The following is a 17,214-nucleotide window of genomic DNA, read 5'->3' on the forward strand; positions in this document are numbered from 1 at the left end:
AGTGGAGGGAGAAGACACGTGTGCCTGACAGCAACGGGGAGCCTGTTTGTGCTGTTTTCATTGAGGAAATTGCTCCGGAACAGCTGCTCATCCATGTGAAAATGCAAACCCTTGGGTCCTGGCCAAGGTCAGCTAGACCTGGGTCATTTGTTTTAGCAAGGCAGGCCAATTTGCCCTTTAATTATCTTTCGTTTGGTCACACCTCTTGCTCCATAGTTTCGCTTCCTGAGAAGCACCCTGTGTGAAAGATGTGATACCAGTTTTGTTCTGAATCAGAGGGAAGCATAATATTTTTTCATGGATTACTTACAACTGTTAAGCTTTATAAAATACAGTGCATTTACCTGGCTGGATTTCATTTTCTACTTTGCTAATACAGTAGGTTCTTGTTATTAAAATGTACAGGATTCTTAAATTCCAAAGTAAAAGTACCCAAATCACTACATTTCATGTTGTTTTGTGCTAACGCAGGTACTGCGGTGTGAAACGGTAAGTCAGTACGTGTTTACTAGAAACAGGGCTGAGAAATTCTTGAACTGCAGAGTTTTCTGTAACTGATCGCAGAATGGGAACTTCGTAACGAAGCCTGGTAGGGTTCGCTCTTAGCAAGTAGCTGTGCAAAACGGTCAGTAGAAACACGGGGTAAAACTTGTGCCCGTGTGCTGGAGCTGGGTCTGAAAAATATTCTACGGTGGACATAATTTAGTCATAAAGAGAGAAAAGCCATGTTCTGTAAGCACTGAGGAGAGGAAAATAGTGTAGTGAAACTGCTTGTTTGACTTAAAATGCGATGCAGGAAGAAGGAAATAGGAAAGGTGCATTGCTACAGCTGGAGGAACTGAAACACTAGATTTTGGTTTCTATAATTTAAGGAAGAAAACCTAATTAAGCTAAAGCGATCTTTAATGCATGTGTAAAAGGTCACTCAGGAACAAGAAAAAAAACCATACTTACTCCAAAACCGGCTTTATATAAGAATTTTGAAAGTGCCATGGATTGCAACCAAGGCTATAATTAGCCTTGAAAACCTTGGGACTGAAGTCTCTCTAGTAGATTGTTACATTATTCCTGAAGGAATAAAAACGGCCAAGAGAACTGACAATCTCTCGGTGACAGAAGCATCCTCTTGGCAGGGGAAGTGGGAGACGGAGACGGAAGGGAGAGTTGCTTTGATCTGCTACTTCACACAATAAACCGTGATAAGAGAAGGAATAGATTAATTGTTGTCACTTTTGTTAGACTGCATGTGCAGGTGTTTTTTTAAAAAGGCAATAGATTTATAAAAACCCCTTTGGTCATCTAAAACGGTCAAAATAATTAGTTTCCATGCCATGGGAGGAGTAACAGGGCAGCACAAAAGAGGGAGCATGTGGCTTGGAAGAGGACAGGCTCTTCCTGGGCTGTCAAGCTGTTAATTAGCTCTGCCGCAGTATGAGGCTGAGTTGCTTCTTTTACTGTTTCTTAATTGTTCACATGTTAGAAATATGAAAGCTTTGTGCTCTTGCAGCTAGGGACAAGTGTGGTCTGTCACCTGCCTGGCTGGCTGGACTTCATTCGGTGCCTTCAGCCTGGTGGCTCCTCTGCTTCTCCCCCTGTGTCAGAGGAAGGGGAATAATCCCCTTGCCCCGGCGTGTTGCACGGAGCCAGCCCCGGTGCTTTGGGGTGTCCCCAGCAGCCGATGGATGCGCTCTGGTTACAGCCAAGGAGCTCGGGGTGGGATTTGGCCTCTTGCTTTGTCAGCAGAGATGGCCAAAGCTCCTCTGGCTCGGTTTCATTATGAACTTGGGAGACAGCCTCAGTTTGTCAACAGGTTCGAAAAGTGTTAAAATTAGCTCGTTTCAGTGTATAGCATCCGTGTTAGAGTGGATGGAAATAGAAACGGGATATAGGATTTTTTCTCAGTTCTATTAAATTTAGCATGGAAAGATGAGCTTCAATTAAAACTTGCAAAGTTCTAATTCCCTAGAGGACATATTACTTGTATCCATCCTGTGGATACAAAGCGACTGAGGAGCATCCTTCACTAATTGTCTGCTTTTTAACAGTTAAAAAATACTTAACAAAAAACCCTCACCATGCCGCAAACCCCACCCCCACTAAAACAAAACCATACCGTTGTTTTTAATTGGGGAATGGTTTCCTTGCAATAACAAGTCTTTAATAATTCCTGGGGCTCATCGTGCTGTAGAGATGGGGCCTGTATTTCAGTTGCTGGAGCTTGAAGTTGTTTTGATATCGTTGATGACAGAGATGAAATAATGTATGCTAAAGTCATTTGGCTAGCCTTGAAATCAAAGCACTGGAAACAAAATCTAACTGCAAATCATTAGGCTGTCATTCTTTTAAAACCTGTTATCCAAATGACTTTAACAGTTTGTGGGTCATACGCAAAGTCAAGAATCATCTTGCATGGTGCACGTTTTGATGATAAAACACAATATTATTTATTTTTTTTTTTATGGGAATGGAAGTGTTACAGTCAACAGTATCAGTGTGGGAGTTCGATTTCTTCCTGCAAGTAGATCGCTACTCCATATGAGCAATTGGCACAAGGTTTGGAAGGACAGATGTGAGGCATGCGAGCAAAGTGTTTCTCCCTTGTTGTATAATGACTATCTGGTCCATACACAGAAACTCCAAAACTGTTTAATTTTTTAATTTATTTCCAAATCAGAGTACCAGTCTTATGGGAAGGACTGGCTCGGGCCAATACAACTGTAAGTAGATAGCATTTTGGTGGGGGACTGAAACAAATTAAGCATTAAAGCTTTATTAAGCAACGTTTACATGCAACGCTTACGCTGTTGTATACTTGAATGGTGAACTGGGGATTTTTGATTTTATAATGACTTTCTTCTTGCAGTTTTTCAGGTTTGAGAAATCACTGACAAGGCACGAGTTGCATAACAATGTGAATATTAATTTTACCTAATCTCAGGCATGTTTCATTCTGAAGAACCAAACAGCACTTGATAATCCGGTGTGGACTGAATCCCCCAAAACAGTGTCATTGTGTTTACCAGTATTGGCTGTTACGTATAGATACATGTCCAACTTACTGTGGAGTGAAACTTGGCAGCGTATATAGACCAAAGTAGTTTCTGAGAGAAATAAAAAAACCCGTATTCCTCAAAAGAAATTTGCAGATATTTTGATAGGGAAAACACATTTACTCAATATTTCTGTGAAGTTCCTTCCGAACGAACTGTCACTTCATATTTTTGATGGGTTTGAATAGAACCATTTAGATGACAGCTCCCCCCAGTAATCGCTTACTGCTCATGCTGATATTTTATTTTTCCCTTTCACACAAGGATTGTTGACTATAGAGTAAGGTGGCAGGGGACTCATGGGCTGAATAATAAGAAGTAGTAATAATGACTTTTTTCTTTTCTTGTTGGGGTTGTAGTATAGGTCAAGTTCCCTACATAGCTAAGTATAGGCAAGTTTGAAGAGCAGCAGAACCACATGCCGAAAATGACTTCTTTTAGTTTAAACCTTGGAGTTTCCATGTGCTTAATGTACTTGATGATAAATTATCCTATTTCAGATCTAGACGTGACTGGTAAAAACCATATGTGCTGATTAGATTATAAATAACAGGTTAGAGAAAATGAGCCGTGATCAGAGGAGATATAAATAACTGGGATGGATTCCTGTGTGTAACTTGGGTTTTGAGAGGTTGGGAAATCCTGCTTATTGTACAATAAGCAGCCTGAGGAGTATAAAAACGTAGATGGATAGGGAATATCTTTCTGATAATTTAATGTGGACTGCTTTTGCTTTTATTAGACTGTGGCTTGCTAGGTTGTTCAGGATTTTGTTAGATTTGCCTAAACTTAGGGAGAAATCGCTCCTGAGGGCCATTACATCCCATCTGTGCCTGAAGTCCTTCATCTGTTCTAGTGTTTAGCTTCCTTACCTAGAATGTGATACAGTTTGGTGGCGTTTGATGGCTTCTCCATCAGAGGAGGTTATGAAGTTATCTCCTGTATTGTTAGCCAAAGCTAAAATTCAGTTTGCAACAACAAGTTCTCTCTGAGCTCTTCTCAAGAGTTTGGCCCTGACTGTTTTTGGGCTAACTACCAGGTTAGTGTAAACATTTTAATGTGTATTAAGGAAGCAATGAAATTAAGTAGTATAAACTCTCACTGCAAACATGCAAACATCTGTCTGACATTTGGGGGGTTCATTTTACCGACTGCTCTGTGTGATGTTCCCAGTTAATGGCTGAGTCAATGAGCAATCAAGCGAACTACTTGCATTTCATCTGGACTCTTTCGTTGAGCTGTGAGGCTGTGTTTGTAAAAGCTGGATGGTTATGGCACTGGCTTTGTTATCCTTGTACTCAGTGCCTCAAAATGGAACTTGCATGTTCAGGGCTGGATTTCGGAGTGGAAACCATAAGCTACTTGCTTGTATAACCACATTCCAAGGTTAGTCTGAATAGCTGAGATAATGAATTTGGTCTTTGTGCATTCTTAAATAGATAGATAGTTTTTCACATATGTGAATTTTTTTTTGCTACAATTGGACGCTTTCCTTGGGAGCAGCCTAATTCCAGGCTGCACAGTTTCTGCTTTGTTCTCTGCTTCCATGCCTTCGACAAGAATAACTTAACCAGATTTCAATATAGGAATTGTGGGCTGCTAAAGGACATATTGTGTTACTGCTTAATGCTGTATAAGTTGATCAGTGGGTAATATAAAGTCTATATTTTAGCTGTTTTATGATGAAAATATTTTTTCAATGGAATATATGGTAAAGTCGTTGAACAGTGATCTTATTCTCAGAATGATGGCACAAGGCATTTTCCATATACCAGAAATTAGTGGAGCTGCTCATTTTGCTGTTGGAGACTTAAAAAATAAAGCTATTTTTAGCCTTTTCTGAGCAATTGCACCATTTTTTAAAAAACTGAAAAAGCTGATATCTTCTTTCTTTCTCTCTGTTAGGACCAGCAGAGGTTCCCATGATGTCACCCAATGGATCCATCCCCCCTATTCATGTGCCTCCTGGTTATATCTCACAGGTATGCATCTTGAAGAATTACATTGTGTATAGAAGCAATAGTATTGATCCATATGGAGAAGTCTACTTGGTTGAAGTACGACTTCTAGTCTAGAAATACTAACGGAAATGGTAATACACGTTTTCATACTGCTCCTCTTTACTGACAGCATACACACGTTTGCGCAACCAGTTTTGTTTTATTTTTAACGCTAACAAAAGCTATGCATACAGATTGAGCCTACATGTGCAACTTCTTACCCTTTGTGAGAGGGAAAGAAGTCCGCGATGGTAGGGGGTGCCTTAATTCTAGTGTGATAGTCGGAAGGGGTAGGAGTTGGAAGTGAGAGGAGACACCACTGTAGCTATAAAATACGCTGTTGTATCTTCCCAGCAGAAATACTGCAGCGTATCAAGAGCTGGGGGGGTGGTGGTGTTTTGTTTTGAAGAATAGATGGGATTTAATTACCTATCCATGGAAAAAATGGAAAACGCTTTTCACAAAGCTGTTGCATTAGGTTTTGAGACTCTTGAACACCTACTGCTCTACTGTGTAAATAACCACTATAGATTACCAGATTGTTTGTGTTCCTGCTGTCTTCTGCAAAGCTTAAACCCTTTCTGAAGTCAGGAAGAAAAAAAAGGTTGGTGTAAGGCAGAATAGCTGTGAAAAATGCAATAAGTAATTTAAATTAAAAAAAAACGAACCGCTTTCATTGAGACCTGGACTGGATTGAAAGCTTCATTAAAAGTATACAAAATACTTGAAATATCCTTGATGAAGAGCATAGGAACTTCTGGTACATACATCCTGGCATCTTATTAAGCAGAAAATAGTTGATGTCCTGGAATTCCTTCCCCTCCCCAGGAAACATGTGAGCTTGTGTCATTCTGAAAAATTGTGGATGGCGTCATACTTAAATCCCACAAAATACTGCAATTGCTCTGTGGTATTTTAACTTCTGAACAGAATGAGAACATGCTTTAAGTGCAGGGGACTTTGTTAGCCAGCCTAGGAGAGAGGGCAGGACGGCAGGGTGGTCCAGCTTCCTCCCGCTTCTCAAGCGTCCCGAGGTGGGTGGCTGGGGTACGCTTTGAGACAGCACTTGCAGTGCTGTTTTAATACTCCTTGTGGGCTGACCTAATTCAATGAACTGACGCATATCATGCAAGGATTTTATTTTTTTAAGATTTACTCTTCCTTTGAAATTACTTTAACGCATTGTAATTATTAAAATGTTTGTACCTTTCAGCCCCTGTGCTGAGATAAACGGTTGGGTAAAATTGAAACTCTTTCCAAACCAGAGTGATAAAAGTCTTCCAGTTGTATCTCTCTCTGAACTCTGTTCCTTTTTAATGCTTTTTGTGGGGCAACAGAATAATTCCACTAAAAAAAGCCTTTAAGTCATTTCTTAACCAGAAACACCCTAACCAAAAACCCTCTTCTGAAGAAATTTTTCCAAGGAGCTGGAAATATGTTGTAAAGTTTTAGGGTAAAACTCTGTGTTCCGTGCTTTTCGGCAGCAGAATGTGTGTTCTGCTGTGTGGCAAGAGAGCCTCTTGCTTTTCAGACTGCTTCGTGTTGAATAGTAGTAGCTGAAAGTGTGTGGTGATCGAATTAGTTCATACTGTAGTAAGTGTCCCTGCCTCATTTGCTCTTGCGTTTGTTGCCTCACAGTTCAAAACTCTAGTTTATGATAAGTAATGAGAACACGGCTTTAAATTTAGAATGGCAAGGGAAAGGCTATAAAGCAAATGAATGCGCTCTGAGATAGGAATCAAAATACGTTTGATTTTTGGTTTGATTTGTCCCTAAAGTGCACATCTAAGAGTCAGGCAGAAAGCAGATACCTCTGTGGAGAAGTAATGGTGCCTATTAAAAAAAGACATGAAATCTTTTTTTCCATTTTGTTATGCCAAGCCTGTGGGAACTGTGAGTGTTAGCCTGAAATGTTACATTGGTGATCTTGTGATTGCAACCTCGGATTAAAATGATGCTTCGTGACCTCTTCAGTATTGTGAAAATGATCAGCAAACAATTGGCAGGAGGCTGTGTGCCCTGCCAGACCAGCCCCACTGGAAGCAGCAGGGAAATAGACTGTGTTTCTAGACTTGAAGGACCATGTTAGTAGCCGTGACTAGAAGCTGGGTTTGTTGATATTAAGGAGATGTTCCCAATGGTGAGGCTTAGCCAGGGTGGGAGAAAATCCAGGAAAATAATAGAAGACAAATACACACCACCAGTTCAGCTATTTCATGCTATGGTTTTGCTTTCAAAGACCAGTTCAATGCAGCCATTTGGTTTGCGTTTCCTTTTCAGCAAACAAACCTCTGTGCACCTCTGGCAGATAGGAACTATCAGATCAGAGTTCAGGTCTTTGCAATTCTTTGTTGGCCTAGGGTTAGTAAAATATAAAAGAGAGAAAAAGTTCTTTGCTGTGCTCTCGGTGGACAATATTGCTACTGTAAAAGTGAGTTGTGGAAGGTGGTGTGGTAGAAAATCTGTATTTAAATGTGTGTTACATCGACAGTTTTGGCTGCAGCTGTTGAAGGTTGAAGGAGCAGCTCCCATGACTTGCCAGGAGCCGGGCACAAGCTGTTATGCCCGTTCCAGTTCCAAGCTGCAGGCGGAGGCGCCTCGGTGCCACAGGAGTCCTGCGGGGCAGGGTGGGAGCCCACCCTCCGCTAGGATGCCCGCTGGAGGCTTCTTGCCATCAGGGTCTGTGGCCCAGTGCCTTCTCCTGGCTCCTCGAGCACCTGACCTCCCTGGTGTCAGCGTAATCTAAAGATCAAAGATCATGATTTGGATGCTAAGCTATTAATTTTGGGGACTTTCTCATGGGTGGTTTTTTCTGCTCTTCACAGTGTGTTATGTTTGGGAGGAGGGAAGGAGGATTTGGGGTGTTCTAATGAGGAGAACTAGAAAAATGGAAATACAAAAAAGCACGGTCATGAACTTGTTTGCTTAGGGCTAGTGCTATTGCCTGAGGACTGCTCTCTCTGAAATAAATCTGGAGCAATTCCACTGGAGTTTGAGGAATTACTCATGTAGTTGGACGTGAAAATTTGGCATGAAATTCCGCTTTTGAATTTTATTTACAGAGTTGTTAATATGTGGTCTCTGCCACAGATATTTTAAGGCTAAAGGACCAATTTACTGTTTGGAGCACGAAGCATGCATAGTGCTGATAAGACTCCTTTTGTCGGGAGGTAACGTTGAGGTCATACAGCCTGAACTGTGCATGTCCTGCAGTTCGGTATTCCTCCATGAAACACGTAGCATTATAACAGAACTAAAGTGTAACTTCGAGAAAGGGGAAGGTCTTCCAATGACATGTGAAGTGGTAGAAAATCCATCATATCCTCAGGAACCAGGATTTTGGTCTCAGGTACATCCTCTACCCTAAGAGAGATGTTCTCTTCCAAAACCATGTTTGGCTGGCTAAGCTTTTAACCACAAACTCTTCGGTTTTGTGTGGCATACTGCTCGGAGAGGTCCCCTGTGTGTTTTGTAGACTGCAGTCAGTTAAGTCATCCACCCTTTAACAGGATGATCCTCCCTAACGCTCTGAACACAAGGAAGGTTGTGCAGATCTCGTATGCGGAGCAAGCGATAAAGTGATGATCCTTTTAAGTTCATGAGCGTTGGTCCTGAAGATCTGTATCGTTCTAGATCTAAAATACCCTAACGTTCTTGCCAGCATTACAGATGTTCATCTGTTTGTTTTCCAGTTTCGAGGTACAGATTTAATACCGGTGTTTGTACGTGATGGATGGCAAAGATAGTGATGCAAACTTGCCAGGGCTGGCATGAACTTGGACTGGCATCCTTAAGAAATGAAGTGAATAAATAAAATGTTGACATCCAAGTTCCTTGTGGATGAGCTCACTCTGTACTGTTTTCTGGTACAGATTGATTTATGAATGAAGTTTCAAATTAGTTTATGAAATTCCTGAAGTATTGGTTGTGGTCCACCCAGTGGCCATGCTCCAGATGTCCTTGCTGGATCTAGCATGCTAAGCTTAAGTGAAATCAGAATTTTTTTTGAAAGCAAATGGAAATTATTTGCATATTGCCATATTATACCCGTTCAGTAAATGTGTGTGTGTTACAGCGTGAGAGTGATCATATTCCTTTAACTGGAACTCTCAAAATACAGATACAATTTACCTGTGCAAAATCACCATGCCTCTTTCGTGGGGGTGTAGTATTACATTTCAGTGGAGTAATATGAGACAATGTGGAGTACTGAAGTACTTTGAATATGTGCATTATCTCTAGTTAGACTGAATTTTCATTGCTACAGTGATACCTCTAATGTGAAACAACTAACATTTAAAATGGTATTCTCAAAATGTGGCAACTGATGGGGGAGGCAGTTTTATTGTGTATGAGTAATGTTCATCCTGATCCTTCTGAAGGATCATCTACCTACCTCACTTGGCAATTAAGCTCCCTAAAATATGGGAAAAAACCACACAGAACTATGCTATAATAATATTGTTATTGAGGTGGCGTGCCAATTACACCAGCAAGCACAAAAAATAACAGCAAAAGACAGTTTACCTAGTAACAGTTTGAAAAACACAGAATAATGAAAGTTTAGCTCTAGGTGCCAAATGACCAGAGATATTTGTTTTCTGTAAATATAAACTGCTAAAATTAGTAGTAGCAATTACTTCTGATGTTCTAATTGCATCTAGAGACCTCAACAGGGATTAGGGTTTCATTGCTGCTGGGCACTGGAGACAGTTTAGCAGACAGTGTGTTTCCTGATGGATTTATGATCTTCATGACAAACAGTTTTAAGCAGATAGAAAGAATTGCAGGTTTCTTCTTCAATTAGCAAAGTTTAACCTCTCTGCTTAGTTGTGTTATCTATGTTAATGGATCAAAACTAATCAGCTCTGTCTTTGATGAGAGTGTCATCTCCCAGAATGACGCTACTACAGTCTACCCACTGCAAATTTTACAAATCCAGAGATGCCTGATGTCTTAACCTGTGCTGGTTTTTTAGCTATCTAATGCATATAATACATAATGCATTGGATTATCTTTTTTTTTTTATCTGTTAATGTCAGGGTAGTACATTTAAAGATTGTATGTGCAGCTTCAGGAATTTACATACACACACACAGACATACATACATATAAAATTCCTAGTTTGGGGAGAAAATGTCTTGTAGGATAGGGAGATACAGTATTTTTTACCATGTCCTCTCTGTTTCTGCATTCATTTGGAACGTGGGCACATGAAGTAACAAGAATGCTGTCAGCATTTGTGGCCTGGGAGGAAACAAATAAAAGATATTAGTCTCTTAGCTTTTTGATGAAAGTCCTTTGGAAGGCTGGCTCATCCTCTGAGTTGGACTAGATGATCGTTGTAGGTCCCTTCCAGCTGAAATATTCTATTCTATCCCACTCATCTCTGGCTTTTCTCTCACTACTGCTGATATTTTATAGTTTTGTCTAGCAGGATAATTTCATCAAAAAGGTCTTTGACAGGATTTTGAGCTTTCTTCCCTGCTCTGTAGAAGATAGTTCAGGAAGAGGAATCCTAGTAATTTTAAATATGGTTTACATTATGGGCTGCTGCAGGGTACAAGCTCTCTGTCTAAATCTGTTCCTTAACATACTCATCTTTCACTAGAGCACAAAATACATGTGTTGTCAGGTCTAGATGTGCACAGATAAGAGCTTGTACCCACCTGAAAGACTGATGTTGTCTTTGAGGCTTGGACTAGTTAAAGCCGTGATGGAAACTTTTCAGATCAGGATGCAGAAACCTGCTATCTCAATTTGATCCAAGTCTGAGAGTTGAGTCCAGCATTTTTGTGCACAGTGCTAAATAAGTATTGCTGTTTTTCAAATGCATGCTAAATGGAAAAGGATTTTCCTCTTCTCCAGCTTCCGGAGAGCAGGTTTTGGACCTGACACCAGGATAAGAAATGCTGTGGAGGTTGAGTGGAACCAGTAGCAAAGATGAGAGGCCTGGAAACGCAGCAGCTACAATGATGTGATAGTCTGTGTCTCTGAGGTTCAGCCATTTTTGAGGACTCTGTAAAGCCTTCAAAATTTAAAGCCAGCAGGTGCCAAATTGCTAGCTGAAGTTGTAAATTTAGAGGTTAGGGTCAAGTATGTTAAACTAAATTCCTATTCTGGTTATTCAATGTCGCAAGCAACACTTTTTTTTAATGTAAAATCCCAATTACAAGTGAATGATTTAACGTTGTGTAGAAAATTGATTTCTGTAGGAGGCCAGCCAGTCCACAGAAATTGTCCAGGCCCGCGGTCGCAGCCTGTAGCTAACAGGTATAAATTCATACAACCCAAGGAAACACGTGGCCCAAAGAAGGAACTGGGCCAGCTAATACTAGTTAAATTTTACCCTGTTTAACGCGCTCAGCTGATGCCTGGGGCAGGGACTTGTGTTTGCTGGAGCATTATGGCGCACAGCTGTGGGCACGGCCTCTTGGGCTTGGCCCTCTGCGGCGGCGTCAGCAGAAATAACCCTGTGCCCGTGCTGTAGCTTCACTTCGGGGTATATCAGCATAAACAAATTTTTCTTTGTGGTTTGGGCTAAGGGGGGGTGATGCGACCAGAGTCGCTGAGGCATGGGGGTCCCTAGCAGGGTCTGTCCTGCTGGTGGTGCTGTGGGGGGTGGATAACTCCAGGTGGTGGTGGTCAGCTGGGGGTGGCAGCATCTCACAGCAGGTGCCCTGGATGCACATTCATTATCTCATACAGTACATCCCTCACATACAGCATTCCATCTGTGTCATCAGTCAGTTTAGAGAAGAACAGGGTTTTAATCACCTATTTGTGTATAAAACTACATTATGCTTCCTTGATGCTTCTCTACCTTATGCACGTCAGTGTGGAGAATCAAAGGGATAGTAATTGTTCTTACGCACTTGTATTTTTAAGTTCCAGAAACAGCAGAAGTTTTTTGAATAAGCTTCAAGAAAAGCTTGGCTCCTAATTCTGGACTGAAATTTGGCCGGTTGACTCTTCTCCAGAAATATAGTTCTGGAAAAATTATAAGCTGAAAAACTTTTTTTCAGCCTAAGCACATTTCCACCTTCCTACATCTGTTTTTACATCTTTGACTGTGGCATTAGGGGCCAAGTTATGCATATTCCAGAGCTGATTTGCACGGGTGTATAGACAAGCTCTGCAGCAGAATCAACCTTCTGCCCTATGGTTTGTCTTGAGCAGATACCTGTTGTGAACAGGGCAATTCTTCTGAAAACGTGTGTCAGCAGAGCGGGTTCCTGCAGGGTACATGGCTCTGTGCACACACGCGGCTGCTCCGTGGCAGCAGTGCCAGCAAATTTCCGAGTGTTACGCACTCTGTACTCGGAGTGCCGTCAAAATCAGTAGCGGAAATTTTATGGGCAGAACGTAAAGCTGGTCCCAATGAGTACTCTTATTTTGGTGCTTTGTGTTCCTTTTTCAATTGTTGTACTCCCTAAATACAGGTTATTTATTTTGTCTCTTACCCACATAGTTATCATTTAGCAGCAGTAAGTTTCCTAGTGATTAGTGTGGCACTCTGAGTCTCCAAGCAAAGCCACATCACCACTATGATTACTTCTGCTGATATTAATTTTAGAAATGTGTTTATGAATAAACCGACCATTTTCTAATGGGAGAACAAACTGTAAACAGTAATGTTTTAAAAATATGTTTGGTTCAGATTCTGCATAACGTGCTCGTTTCCCTGCCTTCCCTTCCAGGTGATAGAAGACAACACCGGCGTTCGGAGGGTGGTGGTTACCCCCCAGTCTCCGGAGTGTTACCCTCCTAGCTATCCTTCGGCCATCTCTCCAACCCATCACTTACCTCCATACCTGACACATCATCCTCATTTTATTCACAACTCTCATACAGCTTTTTATCCTCCCGTCACTGGCCCTGGGGACATGCCACCGCAGTTTTTCCCACAGCATCATCTTCCCCCGACAATATATGGAGAACAAGGTGAGCAGGGAGGGAAGATACTGGTGTTTCACACCTGTGTTGAGCACTTTTTAAGGGCTAGTGAAACCAAGAGTAGAAAGGAGTTGGAGAACTTGTAGAATGGCTTTGTGGAGCATCTTTTTTTTTTTTTTTTTTTTTTTCAACATCCAGAGCAGGGGGTGTCAGCCATCCGGAGTGCAGCAGCACAGGGCAGTCCTACATTGCAGCATTTGGTTGCAGAAACAAAGCCAATTTGAACTTAATTTGTAAATAAAGCGGGGGAAAAATCTCTCATCCCATGCTCCAAACTAAGGACATGAGTCATTCCGGTTGCTGTTCCTGTCATGATGCAGCATTGTACAGAAAACCTAGAGACAAAGTATGTCAATCCTGGCTCAGGAATGAGGATGGATACGGAGGGCTGGAATTGCTGCAGTCATTTCCAGTGGGAAGAGCCGGGTCCTGCTTCCTGTTGGCAGTACTGTGCTTTCTGCCCCCCCCCCCCCCCCCCCCCCAGCCGTGGTTTTCCAAGAAACAACAGGCATTTTCTGTTTGTTATTCTGGTTGAGACTGTGCAGTAAGTCACTGAAAAAAGCATTGCCCGATACCAAAGGGTAGCATGGCAACCCAAATCAGGCCGTGAGTAAATACTTGCCAGAAAAGGAGTGAAAGGGGCACGTTTCTGTCTGAACTATGTATGCACTGCTGTGTCTCTGCCACCCTGGAGATAAGTCTTTGTGTAATCTGAAAGAGGGCGTTAACCAAAAAAGTAATCTGCAAAGCTCCTTTCGATGCTTAACATAGAAATTAGTTCAGGGTTCATGGTTTTATGTTACTGCTGAACTACCTGGACTTTAAGACCCTTTCTAAAGAATATTTTTGAAGCCATGTCACCAGATACGAGGTTCTGCTGGAGCAGGAAGGAAGAGGGAGGGAGGGTATATACTGATGCTACCTCTTGAAGTTTCTGTTGACCAACAAACTTCATTCTCTAGTGAGGAATGGACCCTTACTGCTGATTATACTTCATTATACTGGGGGCTGGGGAAATGGGAAGCTCAGGAAAGCAGAAGGAGGGTGTAGCCACTGTAGGGAAGGGATTATTCCCTTGAAAAGGGAACAGGGCAGTTTGTCAGGTCACTTGGCCAAGTCTTGCATGCAAACACGGTAGTGAGTGGCTCTACGTTCACTCTGCAAGTTAAGTAGACATTGAATATTTCCATAGCCTGGAGATACCAAGAAGCCAATTTAACTTAAAAATAAATTTATTAAAAAAAAAAAAAAAATACCCTCGGTTGCTTTACTGAATGACCTATACCTGCAACACTGAAATAATTGAAGTGGTGAATATTGTACTGAAGAGTATTAATCCGCTGTCTCCCATTTGCTGTACAATGGCTTATATTTTAAATAAAAACTGCATTTATTTGTAGAATGTTGTGTTTAGGCAGCTAGTTACTGCGAGAATACAAATAGGGTTATGTAGCTAGATAAGAAAAGATGAAAACCAAGACACACTGACATAGCAAAGAAAGAAAATCTGGCTAGTTGAAACAACTTGAAAAATTATAATACAATATACATGGCAGTCTCAACTTATAAACAAGGCTTCAAACAGCTGGATAGGATGCTTGTTTGCCTCAGAAGTTTGTATAATAGCATCTGAATGGATGTAGAAAAAATAAGAATATATAGAGTATCACTTATTTTGCTAGCAAAGGCAAAACTGTTGTTCTGAGCATGAATTTGTTCAAGCTTCAGACTCAAAGTAGAGCACAAAAAGGAGGGCTGGACTATAGAGTAAAGCAGAAAACACTCAGATTCCTGCAAGCTGACCTGCCCTTAGGTTAGAGAGAGTAATCCTTGGAGGGGAAAAGTGGGGATTGTATTTAATGAAGTCTATCAGAAGTGTACTTCTGATATTTATATTTCTCAAGCTTTTTTTTTTTTAGGCAGTTTTACTTACCCAGAGCTTCCATTTCATGCTACGCTTCTCTCCTTAGGCAGGCACAGTTGACATGATTGTGAAGTCTATTTATACTGGGAAATTAAATTGCATGTAATCGGTGATGGCAGCTTGGAACCAGGGCATCCCAGATTATTCTGTCCAGTCAGGCCTTGGGGAAGAAACTGCTAAACTGCTGTGAACTTAGGGAGGCTTTTCCGCAAGTATCAGTTTCACTGGATTTTTGCTTGAATGTGTCCCCAAAACACAAGACTGAAAAGGAAAGAAAAAACTATTGCCCTAATTGCTGTGTTTTTCACACTCATCCAAGGAGTTATGGAATTCTATCAGCAAAGGAGCACACTTACTACCAAAAAAATCATCAACCTTGCAGGAAAGCTTTCTTAAGAAAAAAAAAATGGCTTGTTGTAAAATGTCTCCAGGAGAATCTGCAGTAATTTCATTTAGAGATAGTCAGGAATTTGATTTTCTGAAAAAATACGGCGGTTAACATGGCTGAATTCTTTCATTTCAGAAATCATACCACTGTATGGGATGTCCAGCTATATAACCAGGGAAGATCAGTACAGTAAACCCCAGCACAAAAAACTCAAAGACAGGCAGATTGATCGCCAAAACCGTCTGAATAGTCCCCCTTCATCCATCTACAAAAGCCATATAGGCAGCTGCACAACTGTATATAATGGTTATGCAAAGAGCCACAATGGAGCAAGCAGCGGAGGCGGCGGCGGGGGGGCTCCACCAGTAAAGAAACTGGAGCGCAGAGCAAGAAGCAGCCCGAAGTCAAATGAACAAGACCCACATGGTAAAGACAGTTTTATTTATTTTTAATTCCTTTTTATTGCACCTTTCCGGCTTACGACCGCCTGTATATGGATGTAGTAACTATGCCAAAAAACACTACCACCCACACATAAAGACAGTGTTAATACAGTGTGAACTTAAATATAAACGTTGGGCTTGCTGTACTATATTTGTTTTGTAAGATGAACCGGTCGCCTCCCCATCTTTCATGACTGCTCCCTGGTAGATGCAGCAACATTTTCTTTTTATCTACTGGAAACAGAAATGCATTTTATGGGCAAGTTCTTGGTTTTATTCTGCTTTTCATTCAGGCATCTTGGCACTTCGCAGAAATCCTTACAGACAATTGAGCTATAACCAAAACGTGACCGCTAAATACTGCTACTTTGCATCTCCTAGGTAAATGTAGTAAAAGTATTAGAAAGCTTTGAGGTGATTGCTGAAAAACCAGGTTTTTTTATGTGAAAGTTCAACGGAAGTATGATTAGTTGAAACAACAAATTTGAGAAGAAATTGCTTAATCTTAGCCATTGGAGTTAGTGATCAAATAAACCTGGCTATTTTTGAAATAATTTTCTTCAATGCTTTCAGAGGCTTACTATTTAAAAAAAAAGGAAAGTTTACAATAAAACATGAGGTTATTCATCTAATCAAATCTTATTTATCCCAAGCCATTCTGTATGTAGCCAGTTCTACGTAAATTTAGCTTAGTAGCTTGTGATAATCCATTATACATTTCAGCCTTTCTCTTTTCTGCCTGTCTCTTTGCTGAGTGCTGCAACTGCAGCTGGCTAAAAAATACTTTTATGTGGTAAGCAAGCTTATACCTGGCATGTCTGGGGTATTTATGATGTAGCATACTCTGGAATCTCTTGTGTGAATTTATACATGCAGCATAGATTTTCCATTATCTGTATACTGTGTGTATTTATTTGGCTGTCTGCTTTTACTTGAGACATAATTGAAATAAATACTCATAAAAATTAACTTAATTGATAGCTGAAGGGGTAAAAAATGCTACTGGCATGGTAAGGAATGAGGATTTGTAGCCCTGCTTCGGGGTCTTGAGAATTAGCAAAGAGCTGTGTTTGGGAATCCTTTAATCCAAGAAAATTAATCACTGCATTAGACTTCCTAATTCTTCCTTGTCAACCAGCTTATATCACCTTTAAAATTATTTTTTAATGTTTATTTTATTTTTTACTCTAGTCCATGTTGGGATACATGAGGTGTTTGGAAGCACCTACGTGAAAGACATGGAATAGTCGTAACAGCTAAACAGCACAATATAGCTTCAGTGGGTACCAAAGTCAGCCTGGTTGATCCCTTTGAACATAATCTAGATTTATTTTAAAACCATCTAGTTTAAGCGTTTCCTGCAACCTTTGTTTGCCTTTTTTTTTTTTTTGTTTTTTTTGTTTTGTTTTGGAGTAGTCTGCTGTGCTTCAGCTGAAGAGTGTAAGCCCTCTTA

The 17,214-nt window shown here is 40.9% G+C and overlaps 1 protein-coding gene across 2 annotated transcripts in view; it reads left to right on the plus strand.

Moving 5' to 3' along the window:
* Window positions 1-17,214, plus strand: part of FNDC3B (fibronectin type III domain containing 3B) — a 209,629-nt gene that overhangs the window by 97,688 nt on the left and 94,727 nt on the right. For both annotated transcript variants that reach the window (XM_056358484.1, XM_056358485.1), the window contains exons 4-6: window positions 4,956-5,032; window positions 12,751-12,994; window positions 15,454-15,744. In XM_056358484.1, the coding sequence (XP_056214459.1) occupies window positions 4,956-5,032; window positions 12,751-12,994; window positions 15,454-15,744 (612 nt within the window). The remainder of the gene's footprint in view (window positions 1-4,955; window positions 5,033-12,750; window positions 12,995-15,453; window positions 15,745-17,214) is intronic.

This window comes from Falco biarmicus, chromosome 13, assembly GCF_023638135.1.
Source record: "Falco biarmicus isolate bFalBia1 chromosome 13, bFalBia1.pri, whole genome shotgun sequence".
NCBI classification, from domain to species: domain Eukaryota; kingdom Metazoa; phylum Chordata; class Aves; order Falconiformes; family Falconidae; genus Falco; species Falco biarmicus.